The following is a 26,381-nucleotide window of genomic DNA, read 5'->3' on the forward strand; positions in this document are numbered from 1 at the left end:
TGTAGGTAGCTGACTCAGCCAGAATGCCAACTCGCTTCCCTATTGCACTGCACATCAACAACTAGCCATCCATTTCAACCCCTTCCTGTGCAAAACCACCTAAGCAGGTTTAGTTTTACACACTCGCATTCTCTCACTCATTCAGAATCCAGATCAGAGATCAGACTGTAACACTATAAAAGAAAGACTTGCATTTATATAGTGCCTATCACAACCTCAGGACACCTCAAAGCGCATTACAGTCAATGAAGTGCTTTTGAAGTGTAGTCACTGTTGCAATGTAGTAAACACGGCAGCCACATTGCCCACAAATAGCAATGTGATAACGACCAGATTATCGGTTTTTATGTTGATTGAGGGATAAATATCGGCAAGGACACCGGGGATAACTCCCATGCTCTTCGAAATAGTGCCGTAGGATCTTTTACATCCACCTGAGAGCAGATGGAGCCTTGATTTAACATATCATCCGAAAGACAGCAGCTCCGACAGTGCAGCAAACCCTCAGCACTGCACTGGAATGGGAGCCTAGATTTATGTGCTCAAGTTCCTGGAGTGGGACTTGAACCCACAACCTTGTGACTCAGGCGCGAGTGCTACCAACGCGCCATGGCTGACGCACTATAGGACTGATGTTGTCTTCAACACTCCTGGCTAGCTAGCGTTACAAAATTTACCTTTATGGTGAACTGACTGAACCTGATGTGTAAATACTTGTTTTGAGTTTTTTGTGAAGTTGCTTTTTCCCTATCCTCCCACTTGAAAATAAAACAAAGCATTAGGATCACAAAAAGGACAAGCTAAAGTTGGTTGTTTATGCAGATCACCTTCACCAGTGCAATAAATGTAATGTTCAATATTGCTTATAATCTATTATGCAGTATACATGTACATTTTTTATTCTAGTGATTGGTTGATGCAGTGGGTTAGGCACCAGATTTCATCTCTGGGACTTGTGCCCAAACGGCAATGAAAACAGGACATAATTTCATCCTACAAACCCTTTTACTTGAAGCTAGAATGCCCTTCAGATCTTCATTCTCCAATGCAGTTATCCCAGCCTTGGCCCAAGGGCATTCTGTTACCCACAGTCTCAGTCCCTGTCATCGCCACTTCAGGCCTTGAGATGATTACCTTTGCCTTGATTAGATCAGGCTCGTTGCAACTTAACACCAGCAGTCTACTTGTCCTTTGCAGCCATTTAAATCACCCAGTTCAAATTTTCAATGCTCTGGGGAGCTGTCCGATTAGGATGGGAGAGAGGATATTTGCATCAACAAATTTAACTAACTGGTAAGGGCAAGTGGGCTGCTAGCTGTCATGTTTCTCAACAAGTTCACCCCTGACTGAGGCAAAGACATTCAGGTCAGGCTTTTGGCATGAGAGATTTCAACAAATTTCAACATATGCTGAGTCCATTCATTCATGAAGATTAGGTAAGTGCATTTGGATTCAGGTGGATGCATCAGGAGATGTAAACATTGCTCCAATATTTTATCCAAGTCCATGTGTTTGCTCAGGGTAGCTGCAGAGTCTTGCTAAAATCCTGGTTAGCCCCTAGTTATGAATTTAGTCTCTGGCTGTCGAGAGTGAAATGAGTTGTGCAGTTCCTATTGGTTTTCAGCCCACAGCACAAATCCGCTTCTAATACGACACAAATTGAAAATCTCAAACCCGGGACACAGGATACTGGTGTGGCAAATACAAATTGTCACACTGATCTATTTTTCTGTGTTCAAAGAATATGTCAAATTTTAGCAAGATTATCCTTTTAAACTACACAATGTTGAGGATGCAATAATACTTTACCCGAATTGACACCTCTACAACCACTTGACTCTGGGTAAGGCTATTAAGGGATATGAACATGTTTACACTCTTTCCCCCCCCCCCCCCCCCTGCTCCATTGTGTTTGGGACAGAAGTTTGTATTCCTGTATTGCAATGGAGGTTTAGGTCTTGTGAAAATATATGAATTTTTGACCATCGAGAGAACGTTGGAAGCCTTTGAGAAATCCAGAAACCCAGTAGTCCTTGGCTGCTATTCTTACTGGACCAAGAGACTAAAAGATTAACAAAAACTTACACTTGTATAGCTCCTTTAATGTAAAAAAAAAAGTCCCATGGTGTTTCTCACCAGCATAAGCAGACAAAAATGGATGCTGAGATCAAGAAGGAGATACTGGGGGAACTGACCAAATGCTTGATTGAAGAGGTGAGTTTTAAGGAGGGCCTTGAGGAAGGAGATGGAGGTGAAGAGGCAGTGATTTCGGGCTAATGACCTCTAGCAGAAGATCTGACAAACTTGACATTGGTAGAAAATCTTGGTGTAAGACAATTCGGTTAGTGTATATGTTTTCAGACTGGGACCTTAAAATCATCCTGTGGAGTCCCCATAGTCAACAGTTTTCTGAATACAAATGTTTTCTGGGTGGTAATTGGGTATTTGAATTATTTTGAAAATCAGAAGATAGAGGGTTCAGCATTTGAAGGGGTCTCTTGGATGTGTCATTATTTTGCCCAAAATAGTTTGATTAGTGCTTTCCCCACCATTCCTTCATTTCCCTTGGAGTGGAGACAATTAAAACTGATGCTTACTGTGGGAAGGAACAAGTTATAATTTTTTACTTTCTTCTACCCAAAATAAACCCTACTGCAGTGGGTGAGAGTTGTGTTTAAGGAGCACTGAATGATTGATTTGTTCTTGCATAATTCAAAGATATCGGAACATTTTACATATCAAATGAAAGTGATTCCCTTTCTTAATGGACTTCTGCAAAATACCTGGTATCCTTGAGGGTTCTTTTAGAACGTCAGCAAGATTTTCAGGTCATTTGACAAAAAGGATATGTGCCTTGTAGCACACTCAGAAGGTGACTATTTCTTGCATCAATCACCTCAGCTTTAAGTTGAAGCATAATAGACCCCCTCAATCAACATTTCCAAATGCTTTATCACTTGTTCATAAAAAGAGGGGTGAAAAATCAAAGATCGACTGCTAAGTCAAGGTTAGGTAATTTGTTCTGAATTATAGTTACATTTACAAGGAGAGAAGAGAGTTTGTAAAATAAGGTCTTGCGAGATGTCCATTTTGTCAACTGGTGATGATATGCAGTTGAAGCTAAATTCAGACCTTGAAAAATGACAGCATTGTTGAGCTGTGATTCTGGACAAGATAAAGCAAAGATTAAGACATCACTTATTGACAGACAAAACGAGTTAGTCAAACTGCAGTGATGAATATCCACCTTGTATCTGCAAGGTCAGAGTAAATAGCATTACCTTTAAGAAAATATAAGTTGACCACATGTAAACACAGCTTTAAATTACAGCAGCTTTTACATCTTTTATTCCTTCAGTATTTCATTTTTATTACCCTACATTTTCAAATGGCTATGTACTTCTTGCTGTATATGACACAGCTACTAAAGCAGCACAAATATATTGATCAATGTATTGGTACTGCTTTACAGATTGAGATTGAAGATTTACTTTGGGAGGAATGGTTAAATATGGAAGTCACTCTTCTGGATTCAGTGACGCCGTTGTACTTGTAGACTCTTGTACTATTCAGGCTGAGAGGCTGTGCAGGCCACTTGTCCTGGTTTCGACACTGTGCTCTTCCTTCTCGCTTTATTTAATGTAGAATCATACAACACAGAAAAGAAAGCCATTCTGCCCAACGTTCCGATGCTGGCTTTTTTAAAGAGTTATTCAGTTAGTTCCACTCCCCTGCTCTTTCCCCGTAGCCCTGCAATTTTTTTCCTTTTCAAGTTTCTATCCAATTTCCTGTTGAAAGTTACTTTTGAATCTGTTTCCACCACCCTTACAGACAGTGCATTTCAGATCATCATAACTCGCTGCGTTAATAAAAATCTCATCTTTGCCCCTCCCCCCCACCAGTTGTACTTGTGTCCTGATTTCTAGTTTCTGATGAGTTGCCATTTTCATGTTCCTTTTGGGACAAATTGTTTCACCAGCCTAGATGAACTTTAATGGAACCAGTCCCTAGTGGTGTTGCCATTCTACTTATTGCACTACTCACTTTACTTTTGACATTTTTATTTAATTACTGGGAGTATTTCAGCACATTGTTTAACCTTTTGGCCGATTTGCCTATGGCTACTTGGGTGGCTATAATTATTCTTTCCTGCTAAGAATTGTGTGTAAACTCAGCCACTGTATATTAACCATTCTGGCACAATCCTCCATCTAATATCTGAAACTGTTTTTGCAAAGCTAAGATGAGGACATTGAAACCATTTTCTACATGCTTTAAATTTTGTTTGGAGTGTCTACATCTTAACAAGTTATCATCTAAAGATTTATTTATTACTGTTAAAGAAATATGATTACTGAGGCCACTGGCCTTTGGTTTTCACACAAAACTAAGGGAATTCAGAATATGATCCCAAAAATTCTGAAATCCCATGTAATCAAACATAAGAAATAGGACATAAGAGTAGGCCATTCATCCCTTTGAGCCTGCTCTGCCATTCAGTAAGATCATGGCTGATTTTGTACCTCAACTCCACCTTCCTGCACACTCCTCATATCCCTTGGTATCCAAATATCTAGACTTGACTACTGCAACTCACTCCTGGCTGACCTCCCACATTCTACACTACGTAAACTTAGGTCATCCAAAACTCTACAGCCCATGTCTTATCTCGCACCAAGTCATGATCACCCATCACCCCTGTGCTTTCTGACCGACATTGGTTCCCAGTTAAAGAATGCCTCGCTTTCAAAATTCTCATCCTTGTTTACAAATCACTCCATGGCCTTGTCCCTCCCTATCTCTGTAATCTTTTTCAGCCTCACAACCCCACAAGATATTTGTTGTACTCAAATTCTGCCCTCTTGAACATCCCACGTTATAACTGCTCAACCATCGGTGACCGTGCCTTCAGCTGTTTGGGTCCTAAGCTCTGGAACACCCTCCGTAAATCTCTCTGCCTCTCTACCTATCTTTCCTCCTTTAAGACGCTGCTTAAAACCTACCTCTTTAACCAAGCTTTTGGTCATCTGCCTTAATTTCTTCTTTTGTGACTCGGTGTCAAATCTATCTGTTTTGTCTTATTAGACTGCTGAGAAGCTCCTTGGGACATTTTACTACGTTCAAGGCGCTATATAAATATTATTATTGAATATACTCAACGGCTGAGCATCTGCAGTTCTCGGGGGTAGAGAATTCCAAAGATTCACAACCCTTTTGAGTGAAGAAATTTCTCCTCATCTTAGTCCTAAATGGCTGACCCCTTATTCTGCGACTGTGACCCCCTAGTTCTGGACTCTCCAGCCAGGGGAAACATCTTGTCAGCATCTACCCTGTCAAGCCCCATAATCATTTATAGGTTTCAGTGAGATCACCTCTCATTCTTCTAAACTCTAGGGAATATAGGCCTAGTCTACTCAATCTCTCCTCAAAGGAAAATCCCCCCATCCCAGGGATCAGTCTGGTGAACCTTCGTTGCACTTCCTCAAAGGCAAGTGTATCCTTCCTTGGGTAAGGAGACCAAAATTGTACATGACTCCAGGTGTGGTGTCACCAAGGCCCTATATAATTGCATAAGACTACTTTACTCTTGCACTCCAATTCCTTTGTAATAAAGGCTAACATACCATTTGCTTTCCTAATTGCTTGCTGAACCTGCATGTTAACTTTCAGTGATTTGTGTACGAGGACACACAGGTCCCTCTGAATACCAACATTCGCAATCTCTCACCATTTGAAACATATTCTGCTTTTCTTCCTACCAAAGTGGATAATTTCCCATTTCTCCACATTATATTCCATCTTTCATGTTCTTGCTCACTCACTTAACTTGTCTATATCCCTTTGCAGTCTCTTTGTATGCTCCTCTCAACTTTTTTTCCCAGCCAGTTATAGAAACATACAAAATAGGTGCAGGAGTAGGCTATTCAGCCCTTCGAGCCTGCACCACCATTCAATATGATCATGGCTGATCATGCACTTCAATATGCCACTCCTGCTTTCTCTCCATACAACCTGATCCCTTCAGCTGTAACGGCCACATCTAACTCCCTTTTGAATATATCAAACTGGCCTCAACAACTTTCTGTGGTAGAGAATTCCACAGGTTAACAACTCTGAGTGAAGAAGTTTCTCCTCATCTCAGCCCTAAATGGCTTACCCCTTATCCTTAGACTGTGACCCCTGGTTCTGGACTTCCCCAATATCGGGAACATTCTTCCTGCATCTAACCTGTCCAATCCCGTCAGAATTTTATGTTTCTATGAGATCCCCTCTCATTCTTCTAAATTCCAGTGAATATAAGCTGAGTCGATCCAGTCTTTCTTCATGTCAGTCCTGTCGTCCCAGGCATCAGTCTCGTGAACCTTCGCTGCACTTCCTCAATAGTAAGAATGTCCTTCCTCAGATTAGGAGACCAAAACTGTACACAATATTCAAAGTGTAGCCTCACCAAGACCCTGCACAACTGTAGTAAGACCTCCCTGCTCTTATACTCAAATTCTCTCGCTATGAAGGCCAACATGCCATTTGCTGCCTTCACTGCCTGCTGTACCTGTATGCCAACTTTCAATGACTGTTGTACCATGACACCCAGGTCTTGTTGCACCTCCCCTTTTACTAATCTGTCACCATTCAGATAATCTGCCTTCCTGTTTTTACCACCAAAGTGGATCACCTCACATTTATCTACATTATATCACATCTGCCATGCATTTGCCCACTCACTTAACCTGTCCAAGTCACCCTGCAGCCTCTTAGCATCCTCCTCACAGCTCACACTGCCATCCAGCTTAGTGTCATCTGCAAACTTGGAGATATTATATTCAATTCCTTCATCTAAATCATTAATGTATATTGTAAATAGCTGGGGTCCCAGCATTGAACCCTGCGGGTACCCCACTAGTCACTGCCTACCATTCTGAAAAGGACCTGTTTATTCCTACTCTTTGCTTCCTGTCTGCCAACCAGTTCTCTATCCACGGCAATACATTACTCCCAATGCCATGTGCTTTAATTTTGCGCACTAATGTCTTGTGTGGGACTTTGTCAAAAGCCTTTTGAAAGTCTAAATACACCACATTCACTGGCTCCCCCTTGTCCACTCTACTAGTTACATCCTCAAAAAATTCTAGAAAATTTGTCAAGCATGATTTTCCTTTCATAAATCCATGCTGACTTGGACAGATCCTGTCACTGCTTTCCAAATGCGCTGCTATTACAGCTTTAATAATTGATTCCAACATTTTCCTCACTACCGATGTCAGGCTGACCGGTCTATTAATGCCCGTTTTCTCGCTCCCTTTTTTAAAAAGTGGGGTTATATTAGCTACCCTCGAGTTCATAAGAATTGATCCAGAGTCTATCGAATGTTGGAAAATGTCCACTATTTCTAGGGCCACTTCCATAAGTACTCTGGGATGCAGACTGTCAGGCCTGGGGATTTCAGTCTTCAATCCCATCAATTTTCCTAACACAATTTGCTGACTAATAAGGATTTCCTTTAGTTCCTCCTTCTCGCTAGACTCTCGGTCCCCTAGTATTTCCGGAGGTTATTTGTGTCATCCTTCGTGAAGACAGAACCAAAGTTCAATTGGCCTGCCATTTCTTTGTTCCCATTATAAATTCACCTGATTCTGACTGTGAGGGATCTACGTTTGTCTTCACTAATCTTTTTCTCCATGTATCTGTAGAAGCTTTTGCAGTCAGTTTTTATGTTCCCTGCAAGCTTACTCTCATATTCTATTTTCCCTCTCCTAATTAAACCCTTTGTCCTCCTCTGCTGAATTCTAAATTTCCCCAGTCCTCAGGTTTGCTGCTTTTTCTGGACAATTTATATGCCTCTTCCTTGGATTTAACACTATCCCTAATTTCCCTTGTAAGCCACGGTTGAGCCACCTTCCCAGTTTTATTTTTACGCCAGACAGTGATGTGTAATTGTTGAAGTTCATTCATGTTATCTTTAAATGTCTGTCATTGCCTATCCACCATCAACCCTTTAAGTATCATTCACCAGTTTGTCCTAGCCAAATCACATCTCATACCGTCAAAGTTACCTTTCTTTAAGTTCAGGACGCTAGTCTCTGAATTAACTGTCACTCTCCATCTTAATGAAAAATTCTACCATATTATGGTCATTCTTCCCCAAGGGGCCTCGCACAACAAGATTGCTAATTAATCCTCTCTCATTACACAACAGTCTAGGATGGCCAGCTTTCTAATTGGTTCCTCGACATATTGGTCGAGAAAACCATCCCTTATACACTCCAGGAAATCCTCCTCCACCGTAATGCTACCAGTTTGTTTAGCCCAATCTATGTGTAGATTAAAGTCACCCATGATGACTGCTGTACCTTTATTGCATGCATTCCTAATTTCCTGTTTGATGCTGACCCCAACCTCACTATGACTGTTTGGTGGTCTGCACACAGCTCCCACTAGTGTTTTCTGCCCTTTGGTGTTCCGTAGCTCTACCCATACAGATTCCACCTCATCCACGCTAATGCCCTTCCTTACTGTTGTGTTCATCTCTTTAACCAGTAACGCTACCGCACCTCCTTTTCCTTTCTGTTTATCCTTCCTGAATATTGAATACCCCTGGATGTTGAGTTCCCAGCCTTGGTCACCCTGGAGCCATGGCTCCGTAATCCCAATTACATCATGTCCGTTAACAGCTATCTGCGCAGTTAATTCATCCGCTTTATTATGAATGCTCCTCGCATTGAGACACAGAGCCTTCAGGCTTGTTTTTTTAACACTCTTTGTCCTTTTAGAATTATGTTGTAATGTGTCCCTTTTTGATTTTTGCCTTTGATTTTTTTGCCCTCCAGTTTTACTTTTCTCCTTTATACCTTTTGCTTCTGACCCCATTTTACTTCCCTTTGTGTCCCTGCATAGGTTCCCATCCCCCTGCCCTATTAGTTTAAATCCTCCCCAACACCACTAGCAAACACTCTCCCTAGGACATTGGTTCCAGTCCGTATCGTAATGGAATGGAGTTTAACTTAGTTATCGTAAACTAATGGCTCTCATAATGATTATTGCTGAGCTGCTTAGCTTGGAAGCTCTCAAATGTTTATTAAGATACAAGGAGTTTCTAGGTTTGTTTTCCAGATCTGATTTTGAACAGTTTGCTGCATTTGAAAATTAGTCACTGGTTCTCAGCTGGATTACTAGCTGGGGGGCAAAAATTGTCATATTAATAGTGCCTTTACCTTGAATGTAGAAGAAATAGAGACTAACTGTGTTGGTGGCAGCACTGAATCTGCATTATCCGTTGCTGCCTGCTCTCAGTTAAAGAATGAATTTGCAGAGTCTGTTGTTTTATTCTTTTTGGGGTAAAGAATGGATATGGTGAACATCAGAGGTCCATGGGCAGAGCCCAATTGAATTTCAGTTGTCACTGTTTTTCCCCCACCTGCCCCAGAGCTTAATCATTTATTGCCACTGTCTGCTTTAACACTTCAAAATCAAACATGGAACTTTTATGAAATATCTTTTTGGAATCAAGGTAAATGATATCCACTGGGTAATCCTCATCCATTCGTTTATTGGCCTTCCCAAAAATGCTATTAGATGAATGAGGCAAGATCCATTGTTTTTTTAAAGCATGCTGACTACTCTGCCCAATGATGGTTTCTGTGCTCCTTTGATTAACAGTGGTGATGTGCCATATTATACTGTCAAATATTTCCCCACTCGGGGTGTTGGTCTATGATTTCCAGATTCAAGTCTCCATATTTTTTGTTGTTTGGCTATATAGATAACATTTTCAATATCCCAGCATTTAGTGCAGCTCTAGGTTGTGGGTGTTTTTTAAATTCATTCTCTGGATGTGGATATCACTGGCAAGTCCAGTTATTTGGCCTGCATCTGCAAGTCCAGAGGCCATTTTGTTTGGCTTGGTGCTCGGCTTTTTAATTTGTACTAGTTGGTCTCCTGTCATGCTGCTCGTGGAAAATTAGGACCAAGTGTCGTCTTTGGGTGAAGTGGGATTAGAGGGAACATAAGAAATAGGAGCAGGAGTAGCCCATACAACCCTTCGAGCCTGCTCTGCTATTCAATAAGATCATGGCTGATCTGATCTTGGCCTCAATTCCACTTTCCTGCCTGTTCCCAATAACCCTTGAATCCTCATATAGGTCAAGAATCTATCTATCTCAGCCTTGAATATATTCAATGACTCCGCTTCCACAGCTTTCTGGGGTAGTGGATTCCAAAGATACGCGACCCTCTGAGAAGAAATTCCTCCTTATCTTTGTCTTAAATGGGCGACTCCTTATTCTGAAACTATGCCCTCTAGTTCTAGATTCTCCCATGAGGGAAAATATCCTCTCAGCATCTACTGAGCCCCCTTAGAATCTTATGTTTCAATAAGATCACCTAAGCTCCAGTGAGTATAGGCTCAACCTTTCCTCATAAGACAACCCCTTCATTGCAGGAATCAACCGAGTGAACCATCTCTGAAATGCCTCCAATACAAGTATATCCCTACTTAAATAAGGAGACCAAAACTGTTTGCAGTAGTCCAGGTGTGGTCTCACCGTCGCCCTGTATAGTTGTAGCAAGACTTCCCCCTTGCAATAAAGGCCAGCATTCCATTTGCCTTCCTAATTACTTGCTGTACCTGCATGCTAACTTTGTATTTCATTTGGAGGACACACAGATCCTTCTGTACTGCAGCATTCTGTAGTCTCTCTCCATTTAAATAATATTTTGATTTTCTATTCTTCCTACCAAAGTGGATAACCTCACATTTTCCCACATTATGCTCCATCTGCCAATTTTTTGCCCACTCACTTAGCCTGTCTATATCCCTTTGCAGAATCTTTGTGTCCTCCTCACAACTTGCTTTTCCACCCATCTTTGTATCGTCGGCAAATTTGGCTGCATTACACTTGCTCACTTCATCCAAGTCATTAATATAGATTGTAAATAGTTGAGGTCCCAGCACTGATCTCTGTGGCACCCCACTAGTTAATTTGCCAACCTGAAAATGACCTATTTGTTGCAAATCTCTGTTTTCTGTCAGTTAGCCAATCCTCTATCCATACTAATATATTACCCCCAACACCATGAGGGGATAATTGGATCAGAATTTGCAGGGATTATTAAGTCCCCATTTAAAGTCATACATTCTGGCATTTTTAGATATCTTATACAAATTTCTGTGTCCATATTTATAATGGAAACTGCTAATATAAACCTGTGACATCATTACACCCCCCAACATAGGGCACTGCTGCGCCACCACTGGGGAGAGGGTGTAATTACAGCATGACCCGCTTACTTTTTGTTTTCATTCTAAATATTGACATAGAAATTTATAACGGGAGTTCCTGACTGGAAATGCCCACAGAGGATTTTAAATCAGATTGAGGAGAGATTGGGGCTTGACCCTTGTATTTTTTTGAGGATGTAACTAGTAGAGTGGATAAGGGAGAACCAGTGGATGTGGTGTATTTGGACTTTCAAAAGGCTTTTGACAAGGTCCCGCACAAGTGATTGGTGTGCAAAATCAAAGCACGTGGTATTAAGGGTAATATACTGACATGGATAGAGAACTGGTTGGCAGACAGCAAGCAAAGAGTAGGAATAAACAGGTCCTTTTCAGAATGGCAGGCAGTGACTAGTGGGGTACCGCAAGGTACAGTGCTGGGACCCCAGCTATTTACAATATACATTAATGATTTAGACGAAGGAATTGAATGTAATATCTCCAAGTTTGAAGATGACACTAAGCTGGGTGGCAGTGTGAGCTGTGAGGAGGATGCTAAGAGGCTGCAGAGTGATTTGGACAGGTTAGGTGAGTGGGCAAATGCATGGCGGATGCAGTATAATGTAGATAAATGTGGGGTTATCCACTTTGGTGGCAAAAACAGGAAGGCAGAAAATTATCTGAATGGTGACAGTTTAGGAAAAGGGGAGGTGCAACGAGACCTGGGTGTCATGGTACATCAGTCATTGAAAGTTGGCATGCAGGTACAGCGGGCAGTGAAGAAGGCAAATGGCATGTTGGCCTTCATAGCAAGAGAATTTGAGTATAGGAGCAGGGAGGTCTTGCTGCAGTTGTACAGGGCCTTGGTGAGGCCACACCTTGAATATTGTGTACAGTTTTGGTCTCCTAATCTGAGAGAGGACATTCTTGCTATTGAGGGAGTGCAGCAAAGGTTCACCAGACTGATTCCCGGGATGGCAGGACTGACTTATGAAGAAAGACTGGATCAATGAGGCTTGTATTCACTGGAATTTGGAAGAATGCAAGGGGATCTCATAGAAACATATAAAATTCTGATGGTATTGGACAGGTTAGATGCAGGAAGAATGTCCCCGATGTTGGGGAAGTCCAGAACCAGGGGACACAGTCTAAGGATAAGGGGTAAGCCATTTAGGACAGAGATGAGGAGAAACTTCTTCACTCAGAGTTGTGAACCTGTGGAATTCTCTACCACAAAGTTGTTGAGGCCAGTTCATTAGATATATTTAAAAGGGAGTTCGATGTGGCCCTTATGGCTGAAGGGATCAAGGGGTATGGAGAGAAAGCAGAAATGGGGTACTGAAATGCATGATATTGAATGGTGGTGCAGGCGTGAAGGGCCGAATGGCCTACTCCTGCACCTTTTATGTTTCTATGTATATTAGTGCAATTGTAGTTGCTTGGGAAATGTGCAAATCATCTATCATTTAGCAGTTTGGGGATTAGACTACAGGCCTTTTGCTTTCTTTGATTTGGCATCTGAGCATTTTTATACAAGGGAAAGTCTGCTAGGTAATGCTTAATATTTTGTTGGGATTGTCTTTGATATTTGAGGTTGACTAGTAAGGCATCTGCAAGTTTCTGATTTCATTGGGGTATGAGGTGAGTTTGCTATCTGCTTTATCTACTTTGTGTGCATGGCTGTAAAGCATACACGGGAAGCTCTCTGGGCTCATCACAATGCCCATAGTTCCTTGTTCTAGTGTGCATCTGTTGAGATTTTTTGCACTTATTAACCAGTTATAAGTTCTCTACTGATCTGTCAGGTTCCCTTGATACTTCCTGATAAACATAAGAACATAAGAATTAGGAGCAGCAGTAGGTCATACGACCTCTCGAGCCTGCTCCACCATTCAATAAGCTCATGGCTGATCTGATCATTGACTCAGGTCCACTTCCCTACCCGCTCCCAATAACCCCTTGTTCCCTTATCGGCTAAGAAACTGTCTATCTCTGTCTTAAATTTATTCAATGTCCCAGCTTCCACAGCTCTGAGGCAACGAATTCCACAGATTTACAACCCTCTGAGAAAAGAAATTTCTCCTCATCTCAGTTTTGAATGGGCGGCCCCTTATTCTAAGATTATGCCCCCTAGTTCTACTCTCCCCTATCAGTGGAAACATTTTCTATGCATACACCTTGTCGAGCCCCCTCATAATCTTATACGCTTCGATAAGATCACCTCTCATTCTTCTGAACTCCAATGAGTAGAGGTCCAACCTCCTCAACCTTTCCTCATAAGTCAATCCCTCATCTCTGGAATCAACCTAGTTGAACCTTCTCTGAACTGCCTCCAAAGCAAGTATATCCTTTCTTAAATATGGTAACCAAAACTGTACGCAGTACTCTAGCTGTGACCTCACCAATACCCTGTATAACTGTAGCAAGACTTCCCTGCTTTTATACTCCATCCCCTTTGCAATAAAAGCCAAGATTCCATTGGCCTTCCTGATCACTTGCTGTGCCTGTATACTAACCTTTTATGTTTCATGAACCAGGTCCCGCTGTACTGCAGCACTTTGCAATTTTTCTCCATTTAAATAATAACTTGCTCCTCGTTTTTTTTTCTGCCAAGGCACATAACCTCACACTTTCTAACATTATACTCCATCTGCCAAATTTTTGCCCATTCACTTAGCCTGTCTGTTCTTTGGCAGGTTTTTTGTGTCCTCCTCACACATTGCTTTTCCTCCCATCTTTGTATCGTCAGCAAACTTGGCTACATTACACTTTGTCCCTTCATCCAAGTCGTTAATATAGATTGTAAATAGTCGGGGTCCCAGCGCTAATCCCTGCGGCACCCCACTAGTTACTGATTGCCAACCTGAGAATGAACCATTTATCCCGATTCTCTGTTTCCTGTTAGCCATATGAATATATTACCCCCAACCCCATGAACTTTTATCTTGTACAGCAACCTTTTATGTGGCACTTTGTCAAATGGTTTCTGGAAGTCCAAATACACCACATCCACTGGTTCCCCCTTATCCACCCTGCTCATTACATCCTCAAAGAACTCCAACAAATTTGTCAAACATGATTTCCCTTTCATAAAACCATGCTGACTCTGCCTGACCGAATTTTGCTTTTCCAAATGTCCTGCTACTGCTTCTTTAATAATGGACTCCAACATTTTCCCAACCACAGATGGTAGGCTAACTGGTCTAGTGTTTCCTGCTTTTTGACTGCCTCCTTTTTTAAATAGGGGCGTGACCTTTGCAGTTTTCCAATCTGCTGGGACCTCTCCAGAATCCAGGGAATGTTGGTAACTTACAACCAATGCATCCACTATCTCTACTGCTACTTCTCTTAAGACCCTAGGATGCAAGCCATCAGGTCCAGGGGATTTATCCACCTTTAGTCCCATTATCTTACTGTCTCTTGTGCTGGATTTTTTCTCTCTTGTCCTGGATGTCTCTAGATTTGGATCATGATGCCCTTGATAAAGGTGTAACATTGTGACAACTGCTCATAGCACCCTAAGGACCCTGGGGCTAGACTTTCCACTCTCTGGCTAAGGCCAAAAAAAATGGGCCTTGGGTCCCGCATCGCTGGAACATCGCCCGTGCTGATCGCCGGCTCAAGGCCCATTTTCTTTTTACGATTTTCCATTCTGCCTTACCCCAGTGATGTCCAATGGGCGATGTGATTTCTCGGCGATCTCACGATCGCCCAAAGAAAATGGAAGTGAATGGGGGAAAAAAAAGCTTCCCTAGCAACGCATTACTGCGCGTGTGCAGGTTGATTTTATTTTCAGGTTGATGCTCCTTCCCGCGTTTTGGGAGGTCAGGGGTCATCACACATGCTCAGAAGCTCTGGGTCAGAGAGAGAGGAGAAAGTATTTTGTGCTCTGAATCAACTCTCAATAATCGACATGGAGGCAACACTTGAGAGGCATAGGGCCAAGCCTTTCAGCGAGGAGGCCAATGAGGCCCTTGTGAATGTTGTCAGCACGAGGTGGGAGGACCTGACACGGGGTGGGCATGGGAAACTCCCACCCCGTGCATATCGGAGGATTTGGGCAGACCACGTCGGCATCTAATGAAGCCCGGACACCGGACTAATGCCGCAAACGCTGGGACAGCCTACTGGCAGCTTCGAGAGTAAGTTGAAATTTATAATGATCTAAATAGTAACAAGAATCTGCAATGTTATTTGGTTACATTTAAACATAACTAAATTATGAATAAATTTATGCAACCCAGCATAAAGTTAAATGTTGTAATGTGAAATATGCAACGTAATGCTAATTTATAATAGAACATTTTAATCTGTCAGTCTTAAATGTCTTCAATGTCTTAACTCGCCTGATCCATTTGCTTATGCCGTGCAATGTTATCGTATCATTTACAGAAGAAGATCTCGATCAATAATCGGGAGCAACGCAGGACGGGCGGGGGCTCTGCCATGTTGCACATACTAACTGCCTACGAGGAGCTCGCGGTGGCCTTGGTGGGGCCAGAAAGCCGTTCGGTCACATCCCGTGGTGTGGCCGAACCCACCCTTGAGACATGAGTAATGAGAAATGTGCATTGTTCAATGTGCGAATCATTAGTAAATACTGAAAATATCGTAGTTACGCATGTAATGTTATGCAATTAAAATGTAATGTTATGCAATTATAATATAATCTGATATATAATGCTGATGTACTATAGATGTTCGAATGAGGTCATGTTAAAGCTTGTGATCACCAGTGCATATGGGGTAAATGAAAGCATTGCAATGTTTGGACTTCGAGAAAAATTGCAATGCAATGATTTGAATAGTTAATCGTTGTTTAGCAAATTAAAGGTCAAGTGGTCGTTGAGTCAGTGGAGTCCACTACCACTGAACCGTCTCCAACATCACAGGAGGCAGAAGAAGAGGAGCCACTGCAGACTCCTGCAGGAGGAGATCATGGAGACGGAAGAGGAGGAGATTTTTTTTGCGGTGGGAGGACGAACAACCTGCGGCCATCTCGGTTGAGATGGAAGAAGCACCAGGACCAAGCGGTGTGCAGGTGGTGACGCCAAGGCGTGTCACATTGCAAACGGCGACCCCATGGAGGTCTGGTCAGCGTGGCGAGCAATCGCCTGCCTTGGAGGACCAGACAGAGAGCTTGATTTCCCTGTGCAGGGAGACGGTCGCGACCTTATCCACGGATTCGAGGGATTCTCTGTGAACTGGAGCCAGTTTCCAGCATCCTGGAGCGAGTTCTGCCAGAACTTCTCAAACTGGTCTTCTGAGCAGTCACTGACTGCAAGGGAGACCTTGGAGGCTATTCGGCAGCAGACAGCCGTAACCAACGCCCTACTGCATGCGTTGCTGGCTGGATACGGCGCTGCACCCCAAGGTGTCGTGTCTGCTCGCAGCGAAACTCCGAGCACGCAAGAGGGCACAGTTCCTCCGGACTCTGAAGTAGAGCTCCAGGCTTCTGCTTCCTCTCCTTCACCTCCACCACGGCAGGAAGTCTTAACATCCCACTCTGCACGACGTCCTGGTGTCGGTCTGTGAAGACCAAAACGGGCTGGTAGGATGTGAACACTGGGTGGGACAGGATCTGGAGGGAAACGTGGCCGCAGGTAGGGAGGGGGGAGTCCTTTTCTATGTAGTTCACTTGTTTTAAAATGTTTACTTGCTGTTATCAATTTATTATACTCTTATTCTTATTCTTACTGTTATTGTTACTAAATTGGCCAATTGTATTCAATAGTTAAATGTTCACTTGTTCACTTTTTATCATTACTTAACTGTTCACTTTCCATTCTTTCTGAAATGGTCACTTGTCATGACTGAAATGGTCACTTCTTTAAAATGTTCAATTTATTCTTCTAACGTTTTGGGGATTTTGAGGGAAGAGGGGGTTGGAGGGAGGGTGTTGTTCATTAGTTCTTTTAAAAAAATATATATATTTTATGTGAATAAAAAAACATTTTCTACAACTTTTGTACCTTCTCTATTATTTACATAAGTTTTACAATATACAGTTCTTCATGCAGATTTGTTTGTTTATTCTCTTTCACCGCGGAATATCATTAAATAACTTCAGTGTGTAAAAACTGTTTATTAAATAGTTCCAATATATCATGAGATCTATTTAGCATAGATAATGTGATAGTATCTTCCCTGTCCCAAATTTCTGAGTACAATTTGCATCAATTTTATTCTCTAAATAACAGAACAATTCTCCACCCTTCCTTGGAGGCTAAAAATGGCATCCGTAGTGTCCATTTCCCTCTCTAAGGCCCTGAAAATGCAACTGTTTTTGAGCACTCCTTGGGCCTTGCATCGGCCCAGCGAAGTGCATGCTAAGTGCTGAAACTTGGGATGGGCCTTGTGTGGACAATCATCTCAGCGATCAACGTGGAAACTTGGGGACCTATTTTTCCGGCGATATTTTGGGCCTAGTTTCCACTTTTTGCTCAAAATGGGCCATAGATGGGCGATGTGAAGTGGAAAGTCTAGCCCCTGGTCTGAGATGGGTAGCTGTTGGTAAGTGATACTCTGGCATTGACGTAATGATTCTGCTAAAAATGAAAGCTATATTGGTGCAAGAATTGATGCAGGTTTTCACGCCAGATCTCTGGTTTTAGACGGCTCTACTACTGTCTTGAGTTGCATATTATTTATTATGTGGTCTCCTGAGGGTGGTCTTGATCACTCATGGTAGAGTGGGGGAGATTGCAGCTAAACAGTGATCTATATTGGTGAGAGTGTATACAAGATTTGAGTGGTGAAGTGTTTTTAAATGTAATTTACTCATTTGGTAATTAGCACTCAATGCAACAACATTTTGAGCAGGGAATTGCTGATGTTAAAAAAGGAAACCATGTGGAAGTGTTTCTTTTAAAAAGCAAGAGTCGGGGTGAAACAAGTTTGCTGCCTTCCTCCTCCCCTATCTTACTTTTGCTTCCCATAAGTCTCATAGACTGTTACCAGCTAGGATCATACTCCTCTCAACCCAAATCATCTGCTAATGTTGCCACATAACCAGTACAGAAGTAGGCATTGAACAACTTGCTGTCAAATTTTCTTCTCCCTAACGAGGCAACTCCTCCCATCCACTTGCCCATCTGAGAATTATGTGTGAGGAATTGGTTTAAATGCATGTTGTGCAATATGTTGATAGCACAGCACAACTGGCCTGCATTGTCCTTCATTGTTCTTTTTTTTAAATTGTCTCTTCATATTGCTCCTTCTCTTATGGCATGTTCAGTTACTCAGTCAGGGGTTTTGCAAGTAACATGCCACTATAACTGAGGCATTTGTCAGTGCCCTGGACTGGTTCTCACTCCTATCCCATATGTTTAGCTTATGTTTACCGTCACCCTTCGGTATCTTGGTCAAGACTGGGAACTTGCCATTCGAGAATAAATTAGATCAAGCCAGTGGTTCAGAACTCCAAGTGCAATACATTACCATAACATTGTGACACATCATGCACAGCTTTATATATGGAATAAGAAAAATAAAACTTGCCTTTGGCTGCTTTGAGTATAATTCTGGTGAAAAATGACTGGAACAGTGAACTGTTGATTATTAATGAAGCAATGGCACCACCTCATAAAACTCGCCAACTTGCAAATAGATTTTTATTTCATACAAAATAGACAAATTGTTTGAACTATTGCTTGCACTAACTATAAGTGACACTAAGTGCTTTACAAACAGAGCCACTGTAAGTTACCATTACCTAAAAGCATATGTGGAGACAGTACAGAGCCTTTAATTTTCAGAGATGCTTAGTTGTGCATTCAGTAATATTATTTCCAGTTAACCTAATTTAGTTCATTGTGCTACCTGTTGTTTTTAAGGTTTTACTTTGCTTTCAGATTATTAGAGATCTGTCTCTTTCTTCCTTTAAAAAAAATTGCTTTGAAACCTCCTACAGTTTTTGAAGGTATAGCTTAAGAGCTTCTATAACGATAGACTTGGAAGATTCTGGGAACAGCTGTCTCATAAATTAATTATTAGTGACAAGTTTATATTGCATAAATCTAAATGAGTTGAGAGTATGGTCCATTACCAGCTAACTGCACAAGGTATTTGTCATTTTACACTCTTCAGTTATTTTTTTTAGTGAAGTGTTAAAAATGTAAGACTTTTCTTTTGGATGACATTGAGAGATGCTGTCTGTTTTTAAGAGAGGTAAAGGCCCATATAAATGTTTCACTAAACCTAAGTGTTACTCATTTGACAGTTATGCGTGCTGTCATTCCACGGGCTATTTGCTTATCGCAATAAACAGATGAAATATGTGAATGGTCTGTGCTGTCATTTCAGTGCATCAAGCCTTTTGGGCCCTGTGATTTTCTTCATTGAAAATGTTTTGTGCAAAATGTTCTACTATCGTCAAGCATCCTGGAACAAAACTGTCCAGGGATAATAACGTTATGGTCAGCAATTGAATAGGAAAAATGGTTACAAAACCTAACTGCTGAGAGGATAATGTACGAGAGGATCACAAAATATTTTTGAAGATTATAGTTTACTCCCTGTAAAATAAACCAGGCATTGTTATTTTAAGACTCCTTAAATAGATTTTACAAGTATTGTGTATAGCAGAAGTAATCAAAACAAAATAGCCACTCGATACATACTGAGTATATGTTTATGCATTGTTCAGAAGAAACTGTAGTAAAATATAAGGTTTTTTTTGCTGATAGGATCTTAGTTGTAATCTATGAATTTTTCAAGCAGAGATTTTCTTTGTAAGGTAACAATTAGAGAATGTACAGTCGATTAAAATTTGTTCAAAATTATTGTAATTTTTCTTTAGCTCCTGAACAGCTGAGCGAGGTTGGGGAGCAGGTCATCTACCTGTCCATGCCTGGGGAGTGAAAGGGGGATAAAAAGGAGAGAACTGTCCAACAATAAGACAGCTTTGTTTATTAGTTTGTTTCTCGTTATATTAAATGCATAGTCAAATCATAGAATCTTGCAGCTCAGGAGGAAGCCATTCGGCCCATCGTGTCTGTCAGCTCTTTAGCTCTCTATCCAATTAGACCCATTCCACTGTTCTTTGACATAACCCTGCAAATGTCTCCTTTTCAAGTATATATCCAATACCCTTTCAAATGTTACTATTGTATCTGCATCCACCACTTTTTTCATGCAGTGCATTCCTGATCATTATAACTCGCTGTGTAAAAACAAAATCTTCTCCTTTCCATACACCCTGGATTTTGTGTCCATTATCAAATCTCTCTCCTCTAATTACTGACCCTCCTGTCAGTCAAAACCATTTCTCCCTATCTTCTGATTAAGAAGTTTGCAGATGATACAAAAATTGGCGATGTGGTTGATAATGAAGAAGAAACCAGTAGACTGCAGGAAGGCATCAATTAACTGGTCAAGTGAGTAGAACAGTGGCAAATGGAATTCAATCCGGAGAAGTGTGAGGTAATGCATTTGGGGAGAGCAAACAAGGCAAGGGAATACACATTAAATGGTCAGTCAGTCATAGGCGGCCCCTCGAAATGAGGATGACTTCCACGCCAAAAAAGGATGAGTTCACAGGTGTTTCAATGAAGGACCCAAACTACATCCTCAAGGGTGGAAGATGCCTGTGTGTGGATTTTTTTAACGTGTGGTGGCCATTGCACACCAGCCACCACACGGGCTTGACAGAGCTCGGTCTTGGTCCAGTGGCAAGGGTTACCTAAGACGACTGGAGACCAGCTCTGCTGCACAGACCTAATGCGCACACATATTGCAGTGTGCGCTGACTCGTGCTGCCCCTGGGCCCTCGCCTCTTCTGGGCCCCGAGCTCCCGCCTCCCCTGGGCCCCGATCACATCGCTCTACAGTCTCTCGCCGCTGTTCGCTCCGACCTCTCTGCTCCTGCTGTATCTGCCCACACTTCAATCACTGACCTGGACCTTAATGACGTCACTCTTTGCTGCCGTTGCCCTCCTGCACCAGCTCGCGCTGCTCCCTGGAGAGGTTTGCCTCCACGCTGCCCATGGCCGCCGCTCGCCGCTCCTTTTATGGCCCTGACCTGCCGCTGGTGTTCTCACATAGGTTGGGGAGAAATATAGAGGAACAGATGGACCTTGGAGTGCACATCCACAAATCCCTGAAGGTAGTAGGACAGGTAGATAAGGTAGTTAAGAAGGCATACGGGATACTTGCCTTTATTAGCCGAGACAGAGAATATAAGAGCAGTGAGGTTATGCTTGAACTGTATAAAACACTCGGTCATCATCATCATAGGCAATCCCTCGAACTCTGAGTTCTCAGGTGACTGTACAGTCCAATACGAGAATTACAGTTCCTGTCACAGGTCGGATAGACAGTGGTTGAAGGAAAGGGTGGGTGGGGAGTCTGGTTTGCCTCACGCTCCATCCGCTGTTTGCGTTTGGTTTCCGCATGCTCTCGTCGACGAGACTCGAGGTGCTCGGCGCCCACCCGGATGCTCTTCCTTCACTTAGGGCAGTCTTGGGCCAGGGATTCCCAGGTGCCAGTGGGGATATTGCACTTTATCAAGGAGGCTTTGATGGTGTCCTTGTAACGTTTCCTCTGCCCAGCTGGGACTCACTTGCCATGTCGGAGTTCCAAGTAGAGCACTCGTCTCGGGCATGCGGACGATGTGGCCCACCCAACGGAGCTGGTCGAGTGTGGTCACTGCTTCAATGCTGGGGATGTTGGCCTGATCGAGAACACGGACGTTGGTGCGTCTATCCTCTCATGGAAATTTGCAGGATTTTGCGAAGGCAACGCTGGCGGTACTTCTCCAGCACTTTGAGGTGTCTACTGTATACGGTCTGCATCTTTCAGCCATATAGGTGGGTGGGTATCGCTACTGCCCTGTCGACCATAAGCTTGGTGCCAGATTTGAAGTCCTGGTCTTCAAACACTCTCTCCCTCAGGTGACCGAAAGCTACGCTGGCACACTGCAGGCAGTGTTGGACCTTGTCGTCGATGTCTGCCCTTGTTAATAATCTCCCGAGGTATGGAAAATGGTCTACGTTGTCCAAGGCCGTGCCGTGGATTTTGATGACCGGGGGGCAGTGCTGTGAGGTGGAGGACCTTTGTTTAGTGTAAGGCCCATGCTTTCGTATGCCTCGGTGAAAATGTTGACTATGGCTTGGAGTTCGGCCTCTGTGCGCAGGTGCTAGCATCGTCCACGTAGTGTAGTTCGATGACCGAGGATGGGACGACCTTGGATCTAGCCTGGAGGCAAGAAGGTTGAACAGGTTCCCATTGGTTCCATAGTTTGCTTCCATTCCAGCAGGGAGCTTGTTGAGAGTCAGATGCAGCGAGGAAGATTGAGAAGAGCATTGGTGCGTTGACGCAGCCCTGCTGGACCCCGGTCCGGAAATGGATTGGGTCTGTGGTGGATCCGTTGGTCGGGATCACGGCTTGCATGTCATCGTAGAGCAGGTGGAGGATGGTGAAAACTTTTGGGGGCAGCCGAAACGGAGGAAGACACTCCATAGTCCTTCACAGTTGACAGTGTCAAAGGCCTTTGTGAGGTCAAAGAAGGCCATGTACAAGGGTTGGTGCTGTTCCCTGCATTTATCTTGTAGTTGTCACGCGGTGAAGTCATGTCTGTTGTACCCCTTAGTGGACAGAATCTGCATTGTGACTCTGAGAGGAGCTCTTCAGCCACAGGAAGAAGACAGTTGAGGAGGATTCTTGCGATGACTTTCCCAGTGGCCGACAGCAGGGAGATTCCTCTGTAGTTGCCGCAGTCGAACTTGTTCCCTTTTTTGAAGATAGTCACGATTACGACTTCTGAGATCTCCTGGCATGCTCTCCTCCTTCCAGATGAGAGCGAGATGAGGTCATGCATCCATGCTAATAGTGCTTTTCCACCATACTTCAGTGCCTCGGCGGGGATTCCATCTGCTCCTGATGCCTTGTTCTTGAGCTGACGAATGGCCTTTTCTACCTCCATGTAGGGCTGGGGTTTTGCTGAGATGGTGGCGGGTAGCATGCTGCGGGATGGAGTGGAGGACACTCGTGTCAAAGGCAGAGTCTTGATCAAGGAGCTCTTCGAAGTGCTCCTTCCAGTGGGCCTTGACTACCTCTGTGTCCTTGACGAGTGTCTCCCGTTCTTGGCCAGCAGTGGGGTGGGGCCTTGGGTGCTTGGGCTGTAGGTGGACTGAACTGCAGTGAAGGATCCTCGCACATCATGGCTGTCGGCCAGCTGCTGAATCTCCTGTGCTTTCTCCACCCTCCATCTATTTAGGTCGTGGGCTTTTTGTTGGACCTCGGTCTTCAGCCGTCTGCCGAGCTGCTTTGCTCCCGAATTGGGTTGAGGGACCGAGCACTGGTTATGGTCGCCTTGAGGGCAGATCCCCCCCCCCCCGGCGCTGTGGGCACTCTGCGTCTCGGGGTCATTGAGGGTTGCCAGGTTGGCAGTGGGGCGCTGGCTGAATAGGGCTCTTTTAACTGGGTCTTTGAATGCCCCGGCGTCGATTTTTCAGCGGCATTGCTTCTGTTGCCATCGCTGCTTTGCGACTATATTGATGCTGGACGGACCACCTTCTAATCTGTTCTGTCATCAACATTAAAACACTAGTTAGGCCACAGCTAGAATACTGCGTGCCGTTCAAGTCATCACATTACAGGTAATACGTGATTGCACGAGTGAGGGTATAGAGGAGGTTTATGAGCATTTTGCCTGGACTGGAGAATTTTAGCAAAGATTGGATAGGGTGGGATTGTTTTCTTTGGAACAGAGGAGGCTGAGGGGAGATCTAATTGAGGTGTATAAAATTATGAGGGGCCTAGATAGAATGGATAGAAAGAAACTAGTTCCCTTATCAGAGGCGTCAATAATCAGGGGGAATAGATTTAAAGTAAATGGTAGAAAGATTAGAGGAGACATTTTTTCACCCAGAGGTCTGGAACTCACTGCCTGAAAGGATGGCAGAGGCAGAAACCCTCATAGCATTTAAAAAGTACTTGGATATGCACTTGAAGTGCCGTAACCTACAAGGCTACGGACCAATAGGTGGAAAGTGGGATTAGGCTAAATAGCGCTCTGTCAGTTTGCAAGGACACGACTTGCCGAATGGCTGCCTTCTGTGCTGTAAATTTCTATGATTCTACGAAAACCCCTCATCATTTTGAACACCTTTATTAAATCTCTCCTTAACCTCTAAGGGAAACAATCCCAGCTTCTCTAGTCTCTCCACTTAACTGAAATCCTCCATTCCTGGTATAATTCTGGTAAATCTCCCCTGCACCCTCGCCAATGCCTTGATGCCCTTTCTAAAGTGTGATGCCCAGACTTGGACACAATACTGTAGCTGAGGCCTAACCAGTGATTTATAAATGTTTAGCATAACTTCCTTGCTTTTGTACTCTATACCTCTATTTATAAAGCCAAGGATCCCAGATGTTTTATTTTAAAGTCTTGCCAATTTGTCCTGCCACCTTCAAAGATTTGTGTCTGTGTACCCCCATATATGTGTTCCTGCACCCCCTGTAAAATTGTACCATTTAATTTGTATTGCACCTCCCCATTTTTCCTTTCTAAATGAATCACTTCACACTTCTCTGCATTAAATTTCATCTGCCACATGCCTGCCCATTTCACCAGTCTGTTCTCATGAAGCCTGCTCGTGTTCATAAGAACATAAGAAATAGGAGCAGGAGTAGGCCATACGGCCTATCAAGCCTGCTCCGCCATTTAATACCATCATGGCTGATCCGATTATGGACTCGGGCCCACTTTCCTGCCAACTCCCCAAAACCCTTTATTCCCTTATCCGTTAAGAAACTGTATCTCTGTCTTAAATTTATTCTATGACCCAGCTTCCACAGCTCTCACTGCTTGCTACATTTCCAAGCTCTGTCATCTGCAAACTTTGAAATTAGGCCCTTTATACCTCAGTTCAGGTCATTGATAGATATGAAAAAGAGCAGTGGTTCTAATACCGGCCCCTAGGGGACACCACTGTATACTTCCCTCCGGACTAAAAAACAATTGTTCACCTCTACACTCTGCTTTCTGTCTCTTGGCCAATTTTGTACCCACACTGCCACTGTCCTTTTGATTTCATTGCCGTCAGTATTTCTTACAAGTCTATGTGGCACTTTATCAAACGCTTTCTGAAAGTTCATACACCTTCATCAACCCTCAAGTGATCTAGAATTTGAATTTGGTATGAGAAGAATCAGCAGAACAGATGTACTAGTTTTTTTTTATTCCTGGGAAATGCAGTAAATTGGGCACACATCTGATTCAGAATGATTTAAATTGAATAATTAAAATCTTTGGTTGTTTGTGTTACTATTTGCACTGTTTAAGTTACTGTGCTTTCTTTGCTGTTTAGGTTACTACTCCAGTATTTGTTCCTTCAAAATCATATGAACTACTTCATCGGATGTCTGGAAAAGGTCTTGGAGCGCAGTATCACTTTCCGCGTCAACCATGTATTTACAACTCAAAAATGGTGTCTGTTCAGATCACATTAACCAATAGCTCTGACAAAGAAATTAAGAACCTCCGAATAGGAGAGCGGAAGCTTGCATCAGGAATGCAAATGCATGATTTCTATGCAATAGGTACTGAAATACAATATTTGTGTACTAGTCCTGCTTTACATTTTGCAAGTTTTCACTTTCCTTGATGCTTATTGTGACAGCCACTCTTTCCTAATTGTAAGACATTAAACACATGTTTTCAGCCCTCTTTTGCTACTGAAGAGAAGAGTAGAAGGCATGTTGGAATTGGCCTCAGCACCTTTGTGTAAGGAAGGCTACAGCCCCTGTGCTGAATCGCTGTTTACCAACTCCTGAGATGTGTTTGTTGATCTCAGTTGAGGGCAAGATTGGACTTGGTTCTGATGCTTTGGTGGTGAATAACCTGCCAACACTCGCTGTGTAGGCTAAGATGAGAAGCATGATCACTTGGGCTCGGTACCGAAGGGTGATCAGTTTACTTGGAACAGGGAAAGGTGAGGACATTGTCAGTGAAAAGATGGAAAAAGAAAAGAAAGAACATTTGAATTGTCTAGAAAACTTAAGTCATAGGGTGGATTTTTGGCTGATTTGCGCCCCATTTCGCACCTTGGTGCGGCGCAAAAATGAGTTTTTGGGAGCCGTGAAACGAGGCGCACAAGATTTTGCGCCCAGGCGGAACTTTCGCCAATGGCTTTGTGGCGGCGCTAAAACTTATTGCCCCGCAGCTG

The 26,381-nt window shown here is 43.1% G+C and overlaps 1 protein-coding gene across 1 annotated transcript in view; it reads left to right on the forward strand.

The window, feature by feature from the left end:
- ap3b1a (adaptor related protein complex 3 subunit beta 1a) overlaps positions 1-26,381 on the forward strand; it is a 319,942-nt gene that overhangs the window by 235,504 nt on the left and 58,057 nt on the right. The window contains exon 23 of the mRNA XM_070879808.1: positions 25,524-25,755. Within this exon, the coding sequence (XP_070735909.1) occupies positions 25,524-25,755 (232 nt within the window). The remainder of the gene's footprint in view (positions 1-25,523; positions 25,756-26,381) is intronic.

The sequence above is a fragment of the Pristiophorus japonicus genome, chromosome 1 (genome assembly GCF_044704955.1).
Source record: "Pristiophorus japonicus isolate sPriJap1 chromosome 1, sPriJap1.hap1, whole genome shotgun sequence".
In the NCBI taxonomy this organism is placed as follows: domain Eukaryota; kingdom Metazoa; phylum Chordata; class Chondrichthyes; family Pristiophoridae; genus Pristiophorus; species Pristiophorus japonicus.